We start from the raw sequence: 18,259 nt of genomic DNA, 5'->3' as shown, positions 1-18,259 counted from the left end.
TTTAAAGTGAAGAGTACTTGGGACTGTCCCTGGTCTTACCTACTTGTCAATGCAAGCTAAGCACAGCAGGCATTTCCTGTACCATTCTTATTCCTGGCAAAATTGCCCTGCAAGTCGTGAAAGGTTGTGAGGACAAGATGTCTGTCCTTCCAGGGTCTATAATCCACCTGCCCCCCAAGTTAGGCATGTTAGGTCACAGGAGGCCATCAAATGCTTTGTCTCTTTCCTCCTAAGTCAAACTTGAGGAGCCGGTTTCTGTGGAGATGGACAACCACATGTCAGACAAGGATGAGGGTTGCTATGACAACGCAGAGGCAGCCTTCAGTGACGATGAGGAGGACCTCAGCAGCAGAGGTGGGCTCAGCAGCGAAGGGGCTCTGGGTGGCATCACCCCTAAGAGGACCAGGTGGCAGGAGCAGCCTCTCTGCGCCTCTCTGTTGCCTTGGCCCCCCGCGTTAGTCTCGTTAGCAGGGTTACTGGATGGGACTCCAGGGCGCAGAGCCCTGCCCTTGGCCCTGAAGCAGGAGGGAGAGAAGGAGGAGTGGCCCCTGCCCTTGTGTGCTACTAAGGCTGGGTGTGTCCACATCCAGGGCACATGCACACCTGGCGTGTGGGGCTGTCCCTGCTGCTGGTGTCTGGGCAAATGACCGCTTTCCTGAATCATTCCCTTCAGGAAAGAAGAGAGAGTTTCGCTTCCACCCTATCAAGGAGACAGTTGTGGAGGAGCCAGTTGATATCACCCCTTATCTTGACCAACTGGATGAGTCCCTAAGGGACAAAGTGCTTCAGCTCCAGAAGGGGAGGTGGGTGCAGCTCCTGTCCTCAGCCTCAGGAGGCTCAGCCCCAGGCTTTCTCCCTGCTACCTGGTGGGGGTGGTGGGGAGTATGGAGAGGTAGTAGAAGCTCCGCAATGTGCCTTCTGCAGTTTGGGTTGGGGGGTATGGGCTGGGGGAAGGAAGCCTCGTTCCCCAGCATGCAGGTCTCACTCTGTAGGTTCTGAGGACAAGAGTCTCTGAGAACCAAAGTGGGATGATGGGGATTTCCTTTCCTTTAGGGCCTCTTCCCAGAGAGTAGCAAATTGGGCCCTAAAGCTTCCCCGACCCAAGCCCGGATTCATACAGAGCTCCTTTGTTTTGTCTGTGCATGAGTGGGCTTTGCTGGTTGAGTGTCCTGCCCTCTGCTGTCATTACGTCCCTGAGATTTCCTCTCAATTCTGCACTACAGTGACACCGAGGCCCAGTGTGAGGTCATGCAGGAAATCGTGGACCAGGTCCTAGAGGTGAGGAGATCCCACCCCCTGAGGAGGAAGCAGCCTAGCCCACGCAGCGCAGAACTCCCCCACCCAGGCAGCTGACTTCTTCCCGTCCTCAAGATGGGTCCCCTCTGGTGGCGCAGGGCTTTGTTGATCCTGGAGGTGGAAGCAGATTGAGTGCAGAGGCTCCGGGTCGTGGGGGCAGTAAGGCTTGGGTCCCGTGGTGATACCTGCTCACTTGTCTCACCACCAGGAAGACTTTGACTCGGAGCAGCTGTCTGTCCTTGCTTCCTGCCTACAGGAGCTCTTCAAGGCCCACTTTCGAGGGGAGGTGTTGCCTGAGGAGATCACCGAGGAGTAAGGCTTATCTTTCCTGACCCCTCCACCTACCCACTGGCTTCTGGGAGCCAGAAGTATGTTCTTAGAGCCCTAGTCCAGGAGGCATCTTGCTGTAGACCTGAGAGAAATAATCTTCACTTATTTTACTTTTTTTTTTTTTTCACGATTTTATTTTCAAGCAATCTCTACACCCAGCGTGGGGCTTGAACTCAGACCCTGGGATCAGGAGTCACATGCTCCACCGACTGAGCCAGCTAGGCGCCCCTCTCTTTACTTGTTTTTATTCTCACGTGTGCTGATTCACTTAAGGATTCATTTTTGTCTGCTGAATGCGGAGCGTGGGGCAGAGACTAGGGCCCCTTCCTGTGTGCCCAGCCCTTGCTGCTGTAGGTGGGATTGGACCCTTGCCTGGACCCTCCCAGAAGGGCAGGCATCTCATTTTCTTTTTCTCTCTTTTTTTTTTTTTTTTAAAGATTTTATTTTTAAGCAATCTCTATACCCAACATGGGAGCTCCAACCCACAACCCCGAGATCAAGAGTTGCATGTTCCTCCACCTGAGCCAGCTGGGCGCCCCAGGCATCTTATTTTCAGTGACAGTCACTACCCAGACTGTGGTGTATGTTAGGGATCTGTCTTCTCTGTGACCGAGCCTCTGGGACAGCAGGAAGTTGACCTTTGGTTTGGAAAGGAGCAGGCTGGCATCTAGCCTCCCTAATGTCTGCCTGCAGCCCATCTTCTCTACTCATGTGGACTCTTAGATGTCACCCTCCTCTTGCAGGTCCCTGGAGGAGTCTGTGGGAAAGCCTCTCTACCTAATATTTAGGTAAGGGTCCAGCTGTAGGAGACACTGCTGGGCCATCTGTCCTTCTCTCAGCAGTCCTATGCTTCTGTCCTAGGGTAATGGGACTCCTTTTCCAGAGGGGAGGGATATGCAGTGGGCACAGGTAGCTCATGCCTCCACAGGAGAGTCGCCCTACATACAGCTCTGCTCCCCCCTCCCCCTCCCCCTCCAGGAACCTGTGCCAAATGCAGGAAGACAACAGCAGCTTCTCTCTGCTTCTGGATCTTCTCTCTGAGCTCTATCAAAAACAGCCCAAGATTGGCTACCACCTGTTGTACTACCTGAGGGCCAGGTGGGTGTGGTCCCCACATTGGAGAAGGTGTCCTGGAGAGCCTCTCCTACGCACACTGATTCCCCCGCCCTCGGCTGTCACCACCACGGCCTTCCATGTGTTGCTTGCTTTAAAACCACAATTCAGTGGTTTAAAGTATATTCCCCAAGTTGTACAATTGTTGCTGCTGGCTAATTTAGAAAATTTTCATCACCTGCAAGAGAAACCATGTCCCAGTTAGCAGTCACCTTCCCATTGTCCCTTTCACCCCACCCCTGTCAACCACGGATCTGCTTTCTGTCTTTATAGATTTACTTATTCTGCATGTTTTGTATAAATGGAATCATACAGCGTGTGTGGTTTCTCATGACTGGCTTTGTCACTTAGTGTAGTGTTTTCAAGGTTTATCCCTGCTGTAGCTTGTGTCAGAACTTCCTTTTTTTATGCCCAAATAATACTCCACTGTCTAGATATACCACAGTTTGTTTATCCGTTCACCCAGCGATGGACATTTGATTTGTTTCTGCTTTTTTGTCTATTGTGAAAAGAGTTGCTGTGAACATTCACATAGAGATTTTTACCTGGACACAGGTTTTCAATTTTCCTGGGTATATATACCTAAGAGTAGATGCCGGTCGAACGGTAACTCCATCTCTAACTTGGTGAGGACCTGCGGAACTACTTTCCGGAGTGACTGCAGCCAGTTTCCGTTGCCACCTGCTGTGGGGGAGGCTTCTAGTGCTTTCACAGGCTTCCCAACCTGTCGTTGTGCAGCTTTTTCATTACAACCATCCTAATGGGTTTGTGGTTTTGATTTGCATTTTTCTGATGGCTAATGATATTGAGCAGTTTTTCATGTGCTTGTCATTGGCCATTTACCTATTTTCTTTGGAGAAATGTCTGTTCAGATCCTCTCCTGTTTTTTGTTTTTGTTTTAAGACTTAGTGTGCACAGCGGAAACGGGCACAGGGACAGGGAGAGAGAGTCTTAAGCAGACTCCACACTGAGCGCAGAGCCTGACGTGTGGCTTGATCCCACCACCCAGTGATCATGACCTGAGCTGAAGCCAGGAGTCGGACACTTGACTGACTGAGCCACCCAGGCGCCCCTCCTCTCCTCTCCTGTTTGTTTGTTTGTTTTTTTAAAGATTTTATTTATTTATTTGACAGAGAGAGACAAAGCGAGAGAGGGGACACAAGCAGGGGGAGTGGGAGAGGGAGAAGCAGGCTTCCCGCCAAGCAGGAGCCGGATGTGGGGCTCGATCCCAGGACCCTGGGATCATGACCTGAGCCGAAGGCAGACACTTCACAACTGAGCCACCCAGGCGCCCCCTCTCCTGTTTTTTAATTGGGGTTATTCATCCTTTTATTGTTGATTTTTAAGATCTTTTTTTATATATATTCGGGATACAAGTCCCTTACGAAACATAACGTTTGCAAATATTTTCTCATTCTGCGGGTTGTCTATTTACCTCCTTGATGGCATCCTTTGAAACACAGATGTTTGACTTTTTTTTTTTTGTAGATTTTATTTATTTGACAGAGAGACACAGTGAGAGAGGGAACACAAGCAGGGGGAGTGGGAGAGGGAGAAGCAGGCTTCCCGCCGAGCAGGGAGCCTGATGTGGGGCTTGATCCCAGGACCCTGGGATCATGACCTGAGCCGAAGGCAGCTGCTTAACGACTGAGCCACCCAGGTGCCCCAATGTTTTACATTTTGAAGAGTACAATTTATCTTTTCTCCATCACTTGTGCTTTTGGTGTCATGTAGATTTTCTCCTGTGTTTTCTTTCTTTTTTTTAAGATTTTATTTATTTATTTGACAGAGTGAGAGCGAGAGCAGGAGCACAAGCAGGGGGAGTGGGAGAGGGAGAAGCTGGCTTCCCGCAGAGCAGGGAGCCCGATGTGGGACTCGATCCCAGGACCCTGGAATCATGACCCGAGCCGAAGGCAGACGCTTAACAACTGAGCCACCCAGGCTCCCCTTTCCCGTATTTTCTTCTAGGAGTTGTATAGTTTCAGTTCTTAACATTTAGGCCTATAACCCCTTTTGAGTTGTTTTGTATGTGATGTGAGGTGGGGGCCTCTATGTGGTGGTGTCCTCATTGCTCAGAGCCCTGAAATCAGGAAGCGAGCTTTCTAGCCTGAGCTGAGCCCTCTCCTGTGTTCAACTCTCGCCAGTTAGCGGCTTCATTAACTGTGGTCAGCGCCCTGTCTGGAGCACTGGGGAAGGATGGGGAGAAAGAAAAGTGTGTCCTGGTTTTTATAAGTTACCAAGCTCTTGAGGAAGGCAGGGGAAAGCCATGAGACTGATTAGCCCAGAGCATCGGGGGCAGCAAAGGGATTGCAGAGGAGGGCCTACTTAGGGGATGTCTGAGGCTGGATGCTGGCTTAGGCCCAAATGCTCTTGCAGCAAAGCTGCTGCTGGGAAGATGAACCTGTACGAGTCATTTGCCCAGGCCACTCAGCTGGGTGATCTGCACACCTGCTTAATGATGGACATGAAGGCCTGCCAGGAAGACGATGTGCGGCTGCTGTGCCACCTCACACCCTCCATCTATACAGAGGTCAGTGTCTCTGATGGAGTCCCACTGAGGCAGGGCAGCGGTGCAGGGCAGGCTCACAGGTCTGCGCATCTCTGCTGGCCTGGGCAGGCGGTTTTTTCCAGCACCACACCTGCCCGTGGGCCCCCCTCCCATTAAAGGTTAAAAAATGTCTAAAACCCACAGAATTCCTATCCTGTGCTTTGTGTTGTGAGTTGGGGTCTGGGCCTCTACACTTGGCTTCTCAGCTTTGGCCCCATCCTCTGGACCCAGGACAGGCCCCAACCAAATCCACGTTCACACATTGCAGGCCCTCTTGCCATTTGATTGCTCACTCTGTTTCTCTAGTGGTTCCCAAAGACCAGGGCCTTTGTGATGGAGACCCAACTTTCATTTCCCTCGTTCACTCACTGTCTTCTCTAGGAACTGGGACATCAGAGGAAGTATCAGCTCTTCCTCTTGGTGAAAGTTTCTGGGAACAGGGAAATCAGGGCACGGGATGTGGGCATAACAGGAGGAACTGTGATCTCAGCCAAAAACTGCAGGGGGAGGGGTGCACATACCCAGCATATGGCAGTTTCCTCCTCTGCTCCCTCCCTGGTAAACTGGCCTCCCCAAGAAGGGGTCCTGCCTGCCTGTTGTCATGCACCCCAAACACTCACACTCTGCGCCTTCTCTTCTTTGGCTGAGGGTTAATATAGATTGGATTTTTTTTCCTGCCAGGGACGCAAATGCTTATTTTTCTTACTGCTGCCACACAGCACTCACCAGCCATGGCCAGTCCTTTTTGGCTCTAGCTTCATCTCTACATGGCTCCCCATTGCTTTCCTGAGACACACACCCTCCTCATGCTGTGGGCACACAAATAGCAAATTTGGGTTTTGGAAGACTTAGAATCCCAGCTTCACAGCTGTTGGATCTTTGTTTAGGTATTTGTGTTAGACCCCACATCTGGCTAACCCAGCCATTCCCTGAGCATGTGGGAAGAAAGGGGAGTGGATTATGAGGTACAGGTCAAGGGGTGCACCCTGGACTCCTGCCCCAGTTTCCCTCTTTTTCTGCCCAGTTTCCAGATGAGACCTTGCGGAGTGGCGAGCTGCTGAACATGATCGTGGCCGTTATTGACTCTGCACAGGTGCACAAGGAGCTGTCATCCTGGGAGGCCTGGGCAGTGGTGGGGGAGGGGGACCTGCACCTGTGTGCACTTCCGGCCTGGGGGCTGGAAGGGAGATGGATCCCAGGGAGGCAGGCGGGGCTCATTCTCTCCTGGGTACTCCAGTTCCACATGGAAAGCTAGGAGGTGGGTTTTTTTTAGCTTTCAACCGGCTGTCCCCTTGGCTCAGGATGAAAATGATCAGGCCATTGATCTTTCCACCACGGACAGGGCCCCGGGAGGCTGCAGCTTTGCTTGTGCGTTGTTCTCGTGCTGAACTGAGGTCCCGTTTCTGCTCCTCCTCTCCACTCCCTTGCCCCATTTATGACAGAAGAGCCCTTCTTTCTTTGCCTTTCTCGTACCCACACCTCTGTTCCAGACTCAGCCTCCCAGGGCCCTTCCCTCCTCCTCAGGCACAGGCTGTTGTGGGTCGGGGCCCACACTAGGGTGAGGTAGACAAGTGTCCATTCTCCCTCTGCTGTCAGGGCCTGGAAACCACTTTAATGGTTTTCTTTAACTATTTTGCCCCAAACAAGCCTTCACCTGTTCTTCACCAGCCCCTGCATCCTTCAGAGACCTCCCCATGCCTTTAAACCAAGTTTTCCCTTCCTCTGGTTTTTTCCCCCATGTGAGCCCTCCTGCTTCTCTTTCCATACTGGCTTCCTGGCTTCTTTTAGAACCAATGGGTCTTGCCTTCTTCCTTCTCCTCAGCTCCAGGAGCTGGTTTGCCACGTGATGATGGGGAACCTGGTTATGTTTCGAAAGGACTCTGTCCTCAACATACTCAGTAAGTGAACAGACCCTGCAGGCACCCCGGGGGGAAGAGACGTGTGGCAGCCCTGGATGTTTTCTAGTAACAGCATAGCTGGCTCGGGCTGAGAATGGGGTAGACCGTCACTCTGCCCTGCTCTGTGGTCTTGGGCAGTGTTTCTGGATCTGCTTAAGCTCAGGGCTGGTGGGACGATAGGAGTGAAGTTTTTGAAAATAATGGTTTGTGTGGAAAGGGAGAGTATCTGTAGTATTGGGGTCACTGTCCTCACCTGTGTATCACCCCTGCTTGGGATGCTGTTAGTGAATTAGCCCTGTGTGTGTGTGAAGGAGAGAGAGAGAGCAAGCGCGAACATGCCCCTTCTCTGTCCCCTGCAGTCCAGAGCCTAGACTGGGAGACCTTTGAGCAGTACTGTGCCTGGCAGCTCTTCCTGGCTCACAACATCCCCCTGGAGACCATAATCCCCATCCTGCAGCACCTCAAATACAAAGGTGAGTAGGGCTGTGGGCAGGGAGAATTGAGGGAAGGACCGTCCCAGGCCCTCTGGGGCAAGGCTGAGGCCCCTAGGCTTCTGGATGATCAGACCCACTGCTGCCCCTCCCAGCGAAGTCCGGAAGGCCAGGCTCCCTGGTCAGTCACTTAGGCTCTTCAGATGAGTCCTACAGGCAGGCCCATTCTGAGCCAGGCACGAGCTGGGGCTCAGGCCGCTCGGGATTTTCTAGAAGCAAGGGATTGTTCTTCCTGACTCCTTGGGGAAGACTGTCCTTGCTGCTTCGAGTGGCTATTAACTGGGGGATGGGAGAGGTACCAAGATTCTTCCTGGAAGTCTACAACCCTCTGAGCAGCCTCTGCCCTCCCCCACAGAGCACCCAGAGGCCCTGTCTTGCCTGCTGCTTCAGCTGCGAAGAGAGAAGTGAGTTCTACTTCCGGGGACTCGAGCTCCCAGTCGCAGCATACCGAGAGAGAGCATCCTGTAAAGGGTTCCTGGCTGCTCCTTCAGGAGGCCATGCTTTTTCCTACTGTAGACATCTACATATTCTGCCCTTCCCCTAAAATGATTTACAAACATGCAGCTCCCCTGGGATCTGGGCTTCCTCTCTACTTGACGCCCCTGCCCACCAGGAGCTGCCCTGGGAGGAGGGGGTAGGGGGTGGGGACCGGACATCCCGGTTTCCTGCTCCCCACCCCTACTCTGCTGAGGCCACCTTAGGCTGATCCTAGAGGAGGCTGGGTCAAGAGTACAGGGGTGGGGCCTGGAGGGGGAGCCAGCAGAGGCCCCTCCACCCTCCAGCACAGGCACCTTCCCAACAGCCCAGATAAGTAGGACAATAGCTGTGTATTTTTTCTTTCTACCTTCTTGCCTTCCACCTTTTCTGCTCTCTTGCCCAAGACTAGAAGTGGTACAGAACATCCTAAAGGAAGTGGGCAGGTTGAGGGCTGTGGCTTGCCAGCCCCCTCCCCTGCGCCTTCTCTTTTGCCTCCCGGGCCCATTTCCTGACTATTCTGGGCAAGGTGGGAGAGATTTGGTGAGCTCTCCCCCCCCCCCATACATACCAGCTACTACTGCAGAAACTGAAGAATCACTTGTGTCTCCTGGCTTCGGCAAAGGATGAAACCAGCATTCCTTGGCCCAGAGAGGAGAGGGAGAGGGTGTGAGAGCAGGAAGCTGCAGCAACGTGGTTGGGGGTAGGGGGCTAAGGTTTGGGGAGTCAGGTGGGAGAGACCAGGGGATCCTGAGGCCAGCTGTGTGAGCAGGGTGTCTTCCACTCCTCTCACACCCCCAGGCCCAGCGAGGAGATGGTGAAGATGGTGTTGAGCAGGCCCTGCCACCCTGACGACCAGTTCACCACCAGCATCCTGCGGCACTGGTGCATGAAGCATGACGAGCTGCTGGCCGAGCACATCAAGTCCCTGCTCATCAAGAACAACAGCCTCCCGCGCAAGAGGCAGAGGTGGGAGCAAGAGGCGGAGGGGGGACGTGGGACCTGTGGAGGGCTGCCCACGGTCCACAGGCCATCACCAGGGCAATTCCTTCCTGGTTAGTGGGTGACACCTAGTGGTCTTGAAGCTACATGGTGTACGGGCCCACTCTGGCCCCTCCCCCTCTTTCCCTAGTGCCTCGTGGCTGGTCCCTGTTCCACCCCATCCTTCCCCATATGGGCTGCGTCTGTCTTCAGGAGGGGCCCTGGTGGGGAGGGTGTCCCACACTCCTGGAGCCCTCCCCTCAAGCTCAGACTCTGGCTGTGTGACTTCCCTGCAGCCTGAGGAGCTCCAGCAGCAAGCTGGCCCAGCTGACTCTGGAGCAGATCCTGGAGCACTTGGACAACCTGCGCCTCAACCTGACCAACACCAAGCAGAACTGTATGCGTTGCAGACCCTGGCTCAGACCAGCCCTAGAGTGGGTGGGGGCAGGGGCAGGAGAGTTGAGTGAGTTTCTGGACCGCTCACTGTCCTTCCTTCCCTGCTCTCCCTCCTCCCTCTAGTTTTTAGCCAGACCCCAATTCTCCAGGCTCTGCAGCACGTGCAGGCAAGCTGTGACGAGGCCCACAAGATGAAGTAAGGCCTTGGGAAGCAGTGGGAGGGGTCCTGCCCAGGACAGAGAAGAGGCTGGGAGGAATGTGCTGAGGGTGTGTTCTTTCCCTCAGGTTCAGCGATCTCTTCTCCCTGGCTGAGGAATATGAGGACTCATCCACCAAGCCGCCCAAGAGCCGGAGAAAAGCAGCTCTGTCCAGCCCCCGCAGTCGAAAGAATGCCACACAGCCCCCCAATGCTGAGGAAGAGTCAGGCTCCAGCAGTGCCTCGGTGAGAGCCCTCACCTCTGTGCTCAGCAGCAGGAACAGTGGGAGCGGGTGGGGCTGGGACTAGCAGCTGCTCAGGCTAATGACCGCCCCCCCCCCATCTCTTCCAGGAGGAAGAAGACACAAAACCGAAGCCTACCAAGCGGAAACGGAAAGGGTCCTCTGCAGTGGGGTCTGACAGTGACTGAGGCCCCCCGTGTTCCTCCATCCCACCCCCAGTTGGACTGCCCTCCCCTCCTTGGTGAATCAGAGGTTAATAAGGGCTGGGGAGATAGTGGGGAGACACCCTCTCCCTCTGCTCAAGGCTCGCCTGGTGGGAAGGATGAGCTGCTTCCTTTGGCTCAGCCTGAGAAGCTGCCATGCAGCCCCAGCCCCTGCTCCCTGCTGTCCAGGCGCCTCCAGCCCCATCACACTGCTGCTCCCACCGACTTGGGTCCCACTGAAGTCAGAGGCTGTGTGAAATCTGGGCTGGTGCAGGTCCTCAGCCCCTGCCCCTCCCCAGCCTCCCAAAGAGAAGAGAAATGGCAGATGGGGCTTGCTGGTCAGAGAGGCCAGGATGGGAGTGAAGACAGTGTATGGATGCCCCTTCCACATGTTCCCCATCCGGCCTTGATTTGCTCCTAACAGGCATTTTATAGTTGCTCTCCATCCTCCCGTGTGAAATGGGCATTTCATCAGTGATGTGGCCCAGCTGCCTGCCTGTTCCTCCACGTGGGGCAGATGCCGTAAGAGTTCAGGCAGGGACCCAGGGCAGAGAGGGAGGCCAGAGCCCTTGGGACTCCCAGAGAGAGACTTCCACAGAACTGTCAAATGGTCCCATTTCCTCAGTTCTGTCTTTTTGGGGTTTTTTTTGTTTTGGCAGAGATAATCGCGTTTTAAAAGTTTTTAAATGACAATAAAACAAGCCAGAACCTCTTTTGTGCTGGAGTTGCTGGCCCAGGTGCTCTTACCCTGTGCACCTAACTGGTTGCCCCCCCCCCCCCTCCCCTGGTGGCCTCAGAACTTCCCCTTTTCCCTTCCCGAACACCCCCTTGTCTGGAGCAGGAGGGGCTTTTTGCCGCCCCCCTCCTGCCCAGACTTCCTGCTGCCACTGGGGCTGTGGGCCAGGCACTGACCTGTCCAGGCACCATCTCCCGTTAAGTTGAACCCTACTTCTCTGTCAAGAAACTAGAGGCTTCCAAAAGTGAGTCTTAGTAGATCTGTGTGCTTACCAACTATTGGTGGATGGCTTGGGGGTGAAGGATGCCCCCAACTCAGATTCTGATGGACAGAAGTGGGCCTGGTGGGGAGAGTTCAGATGCCAGCAAGAAGGAACCAACCGTCTTTGTTCCACCGTCTGGCCACTTGCCATCTCCTGCGTCCCAGCAGAAAAGAATCCCCTAGGCTGCCCAGGAGGCTGGGTGGCCAACGGAAGAGAGAGGAGTGAGGTCTTGGTGGAGGACGAGGGCTCCTGCAGAATCCAGTGTCCCCCTTCCTCAAAGCTGTTATTCCTTCCTTTAAAAACCTTAGTTGCGGGAGGCCTCTTCCTCTCCCCCTTCCCGTTCCCTCTGCCCCAATTAAAACCAGGATGGAAAGCATTCGCTGGCTGGCCCCAATTATTGTGCCCTTGCCCGGAAGGAGGGGCCTCCGCAGTCGCCCCTCCAGAACTCTGGCTGGCTGGGCCCCCGCCCATCCCCTGGGGCTGCTGCTGGCGCTGGGGGAGGGCACGGGTCTGGCAATCGGACCGGGTCTTGCAGCGCCAAACGGGCAAGGGGCCGGGTTCTCCGGCCAGTTTTGGGGGAGAGCAATGGCATCCTCAGGCCGGGACGCCACAGTTCAGCCAGATGCCAGAATCGCCCTTGGGGAGAAAACCTGAACCGGGACCTGGGAGGGTGTGGGCCGCCGGTTGTCTGGGAGGGAGCGCGCACAGGGCGGAGCGCGGCTGTAGGGAGGGCGCAGAGCGCGGGGCCGCCCCCCACGCACTCCCGGCCTCGGCTCCCAGCCCGTGGAGAACCGGGAGGGGGGGAGGGGGGAGCTGGGTGGGAAGGGGCGTGTGCCGGCGCACGCGCGCTCCCAGGAGGGAGAGGTCTCCGAGCAAAAGCGAGCGGCCCGTTATCGGAAGGGAGCCTCTGGGCCGAGCCAGGGACGAGGGCACCATGGCCGCCCTCCTGCTGCTGTCCCTGTTGCTGCTGCCACTCCTGCTGCTGCGGAAGCTGCACATCTGGCCCCGGCTGCGCTGGCTCGCGGCGGACTTGGCCTTCGCGGTGCGCGCCCTACGCTGCAAACGGGCTCTTCGAGCGCGCGCCCTGGCCGCGGCCGCCGCCGACCCGAGGGGCCCCGAGGGGGGCTGCAGCCTGGCCTGGCGCCTCGCGCAACTGGCCCGGCAGCGCCCAGCACACATCTTCCTCATTCACGGTGCGCGACGCTTCAGCTACGCGGAGGCCGAGCGCGAGAGCAACCGGGCTGCGCGCGCTTTCCTGCGCGCCCGGGGCTGGGACGCGGGGCTCGGCGGCGGCGCAGAGGACGAGCGGGCCGCGGGAGTTGCCGGCGCCGCGGCCCCTCTCGCACCCGGGGCCACCGTGGCGCTGCTCCTCCCCGCCTGCCCAGAGTTCCTGTGGCTCTGGTTCGGGCTAGCCAAGGCCGGCCTGCGCACAGCCTTTGTGCCGGCCGCCCTGCGCCGGGGTCCCCTCCTGCACTGCCTCCGCAGCTGCGGCGCGCGCGCGCTGGTGCTGGCGCCAGGTAAGGCCGGAGCGCACGGCCAGCGGGGGCGGGACCGGCCTCGGAAAGGGGCGCGTCGGTGGGGGACGGGGAGGGGGAAGGAGGCGGAGCCTCCTCGAGGGGGTTCGGAAAGGGTGCTTGGGGATTTGAGTCTTCGGGTTTGCGAAGGGATGGAGCTGGGTCTTTGGTTCCCAGAACGGTAATGGGATGTTCATACTCTTCTCGCCCAAGAGCAGTGAAGTGGTGGGGAGGGGCGAGGGGGGCTGCAAATAGGCTGTGGGGTGGAGAAGAATTCTGGGTCGCCAAGCTATGCCCTCCCACCTCATCCAGAGTTCTTGGAGTCTCTGGAGCCTGACCTGCCAGCCCTGAGAGCCATGGGGCTCCGTCTTTGGGCTGCAGGCCCTGAAACCCATCCTGCTGGAATCAGCGATTTGCTGGCTGAGGCCTCCGCTGAAGTGGATGAGCCAGTGCCGGGGTACCTCTCTGCCCCCCAGAGCATAATGGACACGTGCCTGTACATCTTCACTTCTGGCACCACGGGTGAGCACTGGCCTTACCTCCCAGAAACTAGGCAGAGGAAGGCAAGGAAGGGGCTGGGGACAGGAACTATGGCCTCAGTTTCCAGGCCACTCCTCCAAACCCTCCCCGCCCCTCCACGCTGGTTCCTGGTCCCGGGGATCATACTCATTTCTCCACCTCCCTGAACTTCCCACATTCCCAGGACAGCTTGGCCTCCCTTCTTTGCAGCTTCAGCCTTGCCTCTGCCTCTTTTTTGGGAAACCCAGCAGGGGCAGAGGGAGGCAGGGCCTGAAGCTCAGACCCTTCCCCGGGTCTCCCCCCACCACCCACAGGCCTCCCCAAGGCTGCTAGGATCAGTCATCTGAAGATTCTGCAGTGCCAGGCGTTCTACCAGCTGTGCGGAGCCCACCAGGAGGATGTGATCTACCTTGCCCTCCCACTGCACCACATGTCCGGCTCCCTGTTGGGCATTGTGGGCTGCTTGGGCATTGGTCAGTCTCTCCCCAGCTCCCACCCCAGTCCAACCCCCCACCTTTGGTCCTCCAGCAGACGTTTTTTCTAGCAAACATTTATTAAGTACCTAAGTGGTATGCTCACTTCGGGATGCTTCCTGAGTCCTTCAGGGTAGAGAATTGAGGAAGAAGGAGGCAGGGGCCTACTCTCCAAGAGCTCCTGGTACAGTGGAGTAGCATCACCTGCACAACCTACAGACTGGCTAGGGAGGCCATATCGTTCACAGAACTCCAGACTCCAAGGGCGGGGTGGGGAAGGGCTGTGGATGTCAGCCCAGGAAGAAGCAAATGGAGAAGGTTGGGACTTGGGGGCAGGGTACAGAGCACGGACTGTGTGGGGACAGGAAGTAGAGAAAGGGCACTGACCTCCCTGAGGCACAGGTGGGAAAGGAAGAAGGCCAGGTTGGGCCTGCTGTTGAATGTCCCAGCAGGGCCTTCCCAGGGACTACACACTGCACTGAGGACTAGTGTCTGGGAAGGAGGGGGCCAGGGCGCCCCCAAAGCCCTAACCCTAACCGTCCTTCCTCCCCCTCCTCCACTTCTGGCAGGGGCCACAGTGGTGCTGAAGTCCAAGTTCTCGGCTGGCCAGTTCTGGGAGGACTGCCAGCAGCACAGGGTGACAGTGTTCCAGTACATCGGGGAACTGTGCCGATACCTTGTCAACCAGCCCCCGGTGCGTGGGCACAGGTCCGGGGCAGAGCTGCCCAGGCAGGGAGATGGGCACTTCGTGGGAGACGCTGAGACAGTGGTCTGGGAGTTGGAAGAGAACGGCAGGGTGGGGTGAGGGGCGTGGGATGATAGGGTATCTGAGTGAGGTCACCGTGGAAGGGGCTCCAGGGGAGTGGGAAACAGGACTTCGCTTTTGGGAGCTGGCGTCTTGGTGCTGAACCTTCTGCCCATCTCTCCTCATCTCAGAGCAAGGCAGAACATGGACATAAGGTCCGGCTGGCGGTGGGCAGTGGGCTGCGCCCAGACACCTGGGAGCGTTTTGTGCGGCGCTTTGGGCCCCTGCAGGTGCTGGAGACCTACGGACTAACAGAGGGCAACGTTGCCACTTTCAACTACACAGGACAGCTGGGTGCTGTGGGACGTGCGTCCTGGCTTTACAAGGTGAGGGAAGGGTGGGAAAGAAACTGGAGATCCCATGGAAGGTGGGGGCCGGCAGGGAGGGGGCTTGTGCAACTGAAATGACCCAGTGCCTGGGTCTCCCTTCCCCCAGCATGTCTTCCCCTTCTCTTTGATTCGCTATGATGTCACCACAGGGGAGCCGATTCGGGACACTCAGGGGCACTGTGTGGCCACATGTCCAGGTTCGTGCTCAGGTGGGGTGGGTGGGGGTGGTGCAGCTGGCAAAGGAGGGTTGGGATTAGACAGTGGGGTGAGGGGCAGGAGGCTCTGGGTGAGGTGGGCAATCACCCCTGACCCCAGTGACTCTGCCAGGTGAGCCAGGGCTGCTGGTGGCCCCAGTAAGCCAGCAGTCCCCATTCCTGGGCTACGCTGGGGGGCCAGAGCTGGGCCGGGGAAAGCTGCTAAAGGATGTGTTCCGGCCTGGGGATGTTTTCTTCAACACTGGGGACCTGCTGGTGTGCGATGACCAGGGTTTTCTCCGCTTCCACGACCGTACTGGAGACACCTTCAGGTATCTGCCCATGACTTTGAGTCCTTTCCCAGACATCCAGTCTCTGTGACCCAAAGCCCCTAAACCTATCTCCCTAACTCACACCCAAACGCACCCAAACCCAGCCCCTCATCCAACCTCTGCTGTCAGACAGACCTCTGGAACACTTCTTCCCTCTGAGCATCTGGCACCCTGTGTCCTCCCCCCACCCACCTTCTAAGGCCCAGGATCTCTGCCCTCTTGCAGGTGGAAAGGGGAGAACGTGGCCACCACTGAGGTGGCAGAAGCCTTGGAGTCCCTGGATTTTCTTCAGGAGGTGAACGTCTACGGAGTCACCGTGCCAGGTGCCAAGACACGGGAGGTGGGAGGCAGCTGGCCCACTGCCCTGACCTGGTATCACTTGGGCCCAGGGAACATGAAGCCGGAGGGTGGTCCACAGCTGACCTTTCCCCACTGACCACCAGGGCACGAAGGCAGAGCTGGAATGGCGGCCCTGGTTCTACGTCCCCCCCACTCACTGGACCTTGTGCAGCTCTACGCCCATGTTTCTGAGAACTTGCCACCGTATGCCTGGCCTCGATTCCTAAGGCTCCAGGTAATCAGCTGCTCCTGCTCCACCCCTCACCCCCCGGTATCTGCAGCAGCTGGTGGCGCCCAAACCCCCACACAGGGATCCTCACGTGATACTCTCCGTGAAGAGAAAGAACAGCTCCTTCCCAGACATGCACTCCTTTGCCCCCCTTCATTCCCTCTGCCCTCCTCCAGGCTTGTCTCCTCTTCCTTGTCACCCCGTCCCCTAAACTCTGACCTCATATCTCCTTTTCCCTGCCCCTTGACAAAATTCAGGTGACTCACCTGAACCACTGGGCAGAATATGCCTTCCTTCAACTCCTTTTGATGCCCCTCCTCAGGAGTCTCTGGCCACCACGGAGACCTTCAAGCAACAGAAGGTGCGGATGACAAAGGAGGGCTTTGACCCAAGCACACTGCCTGACCCCCTCTATGTTCTGGACCAGGCTGGGGGTGCCTACCTGCCCCTCACACCTGCCCGGTACAGTGCCCTCCTGGCTGGGGACCTTCGCATCTGAGAACCCCGCATGCTCAGGTGCCTGAGGGAGCGACTTTGTGGGTTGGGGGCATGGCAGGTGTACTGGGGACTGTCTGGGGTCTTTTTTATACCAGATTTGGAATCATTATTTTGTAATAAACGGGACCAGAGCCAGTCTAGCTCTGTCTTTCTGATCTGCAGTTTTGGGCTTCCCTGTCTGTGAAACTGCTTTTTCCTGGCACAGAGCCACACACCTCTGCCCTGACTTTATGTGGGCCTGAGCTCCGCGTCTGGACCGCAGTGTTTTTCCTCTCAGGTCACCCCGTGTGATCCCTGTCCTTGGAGAGCGCCTGGTGGTGGATGTCAGTCTGTGCTGTGTGTGCCCACCCCAGCTTCACGCCCTGAGCACTGGGCAGCTCCGTCGGGGGAGCTGTGGGACTGGAGGGCTTGACCAAATGGCACAGGTGGGCAGAGGCACGGAAATGCTGCTCCCTGTGGCCGGCCAGCCTGTCCCCACAGACGCAGGTGTGGCTGGGCTGGAGAAGAGTCAACCGGGCAAAACGAAGGTTTGATTTTGAGGACAGGGGTACTCTAGACACCCCTCTTCCCTCACAGCCTCTGATAAAACCAGTCAATGAGGGGGAAAGGGTGGGGGCAACACAGCCCCACCAGCTCAGATGTTTCTAATTTTACCTAATCTTAGTCCTACTTTGCCAGAGCAGCAGCCCAGGTTGGAGCCCCAAAGGCTCTGAGGAGACTTTGAAGGCTTTCCTGGGAGCAAGGCTCACAGTGCATGTGTGCACGTGGCAGCAGGAAGAATGGAGGAATCAAAAGGAAAAAGGCCTGTCCTTAGCCTCCAAATGAAGCATCAATAAAGTTCATCATGTAGACGAAACTCCTGCTTCCCCTAAAACTAAAGTCCCACCTGTTGGGGTGCCTGGCTGGTTCAGTCAGTGGAACACTGGACTCTTAATCTCGGGGTTGTGGGTTTGACCCACACATTGGGTGTAGAGATTTTTTTTTTTTAATTTTTTAAGTAAAGTCCCTTCTGTTTTGAGCTGTGGGTCAACATTTTTTGCTACTTTCCCTTGGGCTGTCTTTCTCCCTCAAATTCCTCTCCCCATCATGAGAGGTCAGGGGACGGGCCCCACCAACAACTTCAGGTCCCGATGGCTAACTCCTGTTCTAAAACATATGCAGTGCCCCACCCTCCATCAGAAAACCCAGTTCAGCATCAACAACACACTAATTGAGGTGCAGGTGACTTCACACACTGACCAATAAATGAGGAATTACCTCATTCCGTTCACCTCTAATTCGGCCAGAAAGAGTGCAATAGTTAAGTGTATGGGGGGGTTGCCATGGGGGGCCTGGGCGGGTGTGTCACTTGGCTGGCAGGGCCATGTCCTGCAGCTGCCCTCTTAAAAACCCTAACTCGGCCCATTTCCCAGGACTGAGCTGAGGAGCCATCTCTCCCCTCATGGAATCACACACATTTTTTTCTCCACAATCCCTGTTTCATTTCACCTAAGTCTGCGATGTGTCCAATATGGTGGCCACTAGCCACACCTGCCTACTGAGTGCTTGAAATGTGGCTAGTCTAAAGCAAGACGCGCTGTAAGTGTAAAATATACACCAGGTTTCAAAGACTTAGTACCCCCCAAAATGCATTTTTTAATTTTATATTCTTATTTTATATTCCTTACATGTTGAAATTGCATTTTGGATGTATTGAGTTAAATAAAACATTAAAATTAAACTTGTTTATTTTTACTTTTGTAAATGTGGCTACTAGCGAATTTTAAATTACGTATGAGTCACGTATTTCCAATGAACAGTGGCCTCACTCTTCAGACCCACAAACACCAAGCATAACGTGTCAGTGGTCCCTGGTGCGGGC

At 56.0% G+C, this 18,259-nt stretch overlaps 2 protein-coding genes across 3 annotated transcripts in view; both read left to right on the top strand.

The window, feature by feature from the left end:
* The window catches only part of INTS3 (integrator complex subunit 3), a 40,625-nt gene extending 29,083 nt beyond the window's left edge, over positions 1-11,542 (top strand). Inside the window, exons 15-30 of the mRNA XM_025858763.2 lie at positions 235-354; positions 674-803; positions 1,224-1,278; positions 1,505-1,608; positions 2,370-2,414; positions 2,605-2,724; positions 5,116-5,269; positions 6,312-6,380; positions 7,110-7,185; positions 7,545-7,658; positions 8,032-8,080; positions 8,952-9,119; positions 9,428-9,528; positions 9,651-9,723; positions 9,813-9,969; positions 10,076-11,542. Coding sequence (XP_025714548.1) covers positions 235-354; positions 674-803; positions 1,224-1,278; positions 1,505-1,608; positions 2,370-2,414; positions 2,605-2,724; positions 5,116-5,269; positions 6,312-6,380; positions 7,110-7,185; positions 7,545-7,658; positions 8,032-8,080; positions 8,952-9,119; positions 9,428-9,528; positions 9,651-9,723; positions 9,813-9,969; positions 10,076-10,153 — 1,613 coding nt within the window. The 3' untranslated portion in view covers positions 10,154-11,542. The remainder of the gene's footprint in view (positions 1-234; positions 355-673; positions 804-1,223; positions 1,279-1,504; positions 1,609-2,369; positions 2,415-2,604; positions 2,725-5,115; positions 5,270-6,311; positions 6,381-7,109; positions 7,186-7,544; positions 7,659-8,031; positions 8,081-8,951; positions 9,120-9,427; positions 9,529-9,650; positions 9,724-9,812; positions 9,970-10,075) is intronic.
* A 441-nt stretch (positions 11,543-11,983) lies between these two features.
* On the top strand, positions 11,984-18,044 carry SLC27A3 (solute carrier family 27 member 3). Of its 2 annotated transcripts, none has more exons than XM_073888598.1 (10): positions 11,984-12,683; positions 12,993-13,202; positions 13,514-13,672; positions 14,242-14,366; positions 14,609-14,803; positions 14,956-15,003; positions 15,292-15,332; positions 15,558-15,655; positions 15,776-15,906; positions 16,223-18,044. In XM_073888598.1, exons 1-10 carry the CDS (start codon positions 12,101-12,103, stop codon positions 16,397-16,399), a joined length of 1,767 nt encoding a protein of 588 aa, XP_073744699.1. In that variant the 5' UTR covers positions 11,984-12,100; the 3' UTR covers positions 16,400-18,044. The 2 variants fall into 2 exon arrangements, with proteins under 2 accessions (XP_073744699.1, XP_025714757.1); XM_025858972.2 differs by having other exon boundaries at positions 11,987-12,683; positions 14,913-15,003; positions 15,134-15,332.
* The last annotated feature ends 215 nt before the right edge of the window (positions 18,045-18,259 follow it).

The sequence above is a fragment of the Callorhinus ursinus genome, unplaced genomic scaffold, assembly GCF_003265705.2.
Source record: "Callorhinus ursinus isolate GAN/ISIS: 27379988/994484 unplaced genomic scaffold, GSC_fseal_2.0 scaffold92, whole genome shotgun sequence".
NCBI lineage: Eukaryota > Metazoa > Chordata > Mammalia > Carnivora > Otariidae > Callorhinus > Callorhinus ursinus.
Note: the sequence above shows the minus strand (reverse complement) of the source record. Positions and strands in the feature narration are given on the sequence as shown.

Coding starts and splice junctions, on each gene's coding strand:
- SLC27A3 (XM_025858972.2), top strand. CDS start 12,101: ATGGCCGCCCTCCTGCTGCTGTCCCTGTTGCTGCTGCCACTCCTGCTG. Junction 14,804..14,912: donor GTGCGTCCTGGCTTTACAAG/GTGAGGGAAGGG, acceptor CCCTTCCCCCAG/CATGTCTTCCCCTTCTCTTT. Junction 15,333..15,557: donor CGTACTGGAGACACCTTCAG/GTATCTGCCCAT, acceptor GCCCTCTTGCAG/GTGGAAAGGGGAGAACGTGG.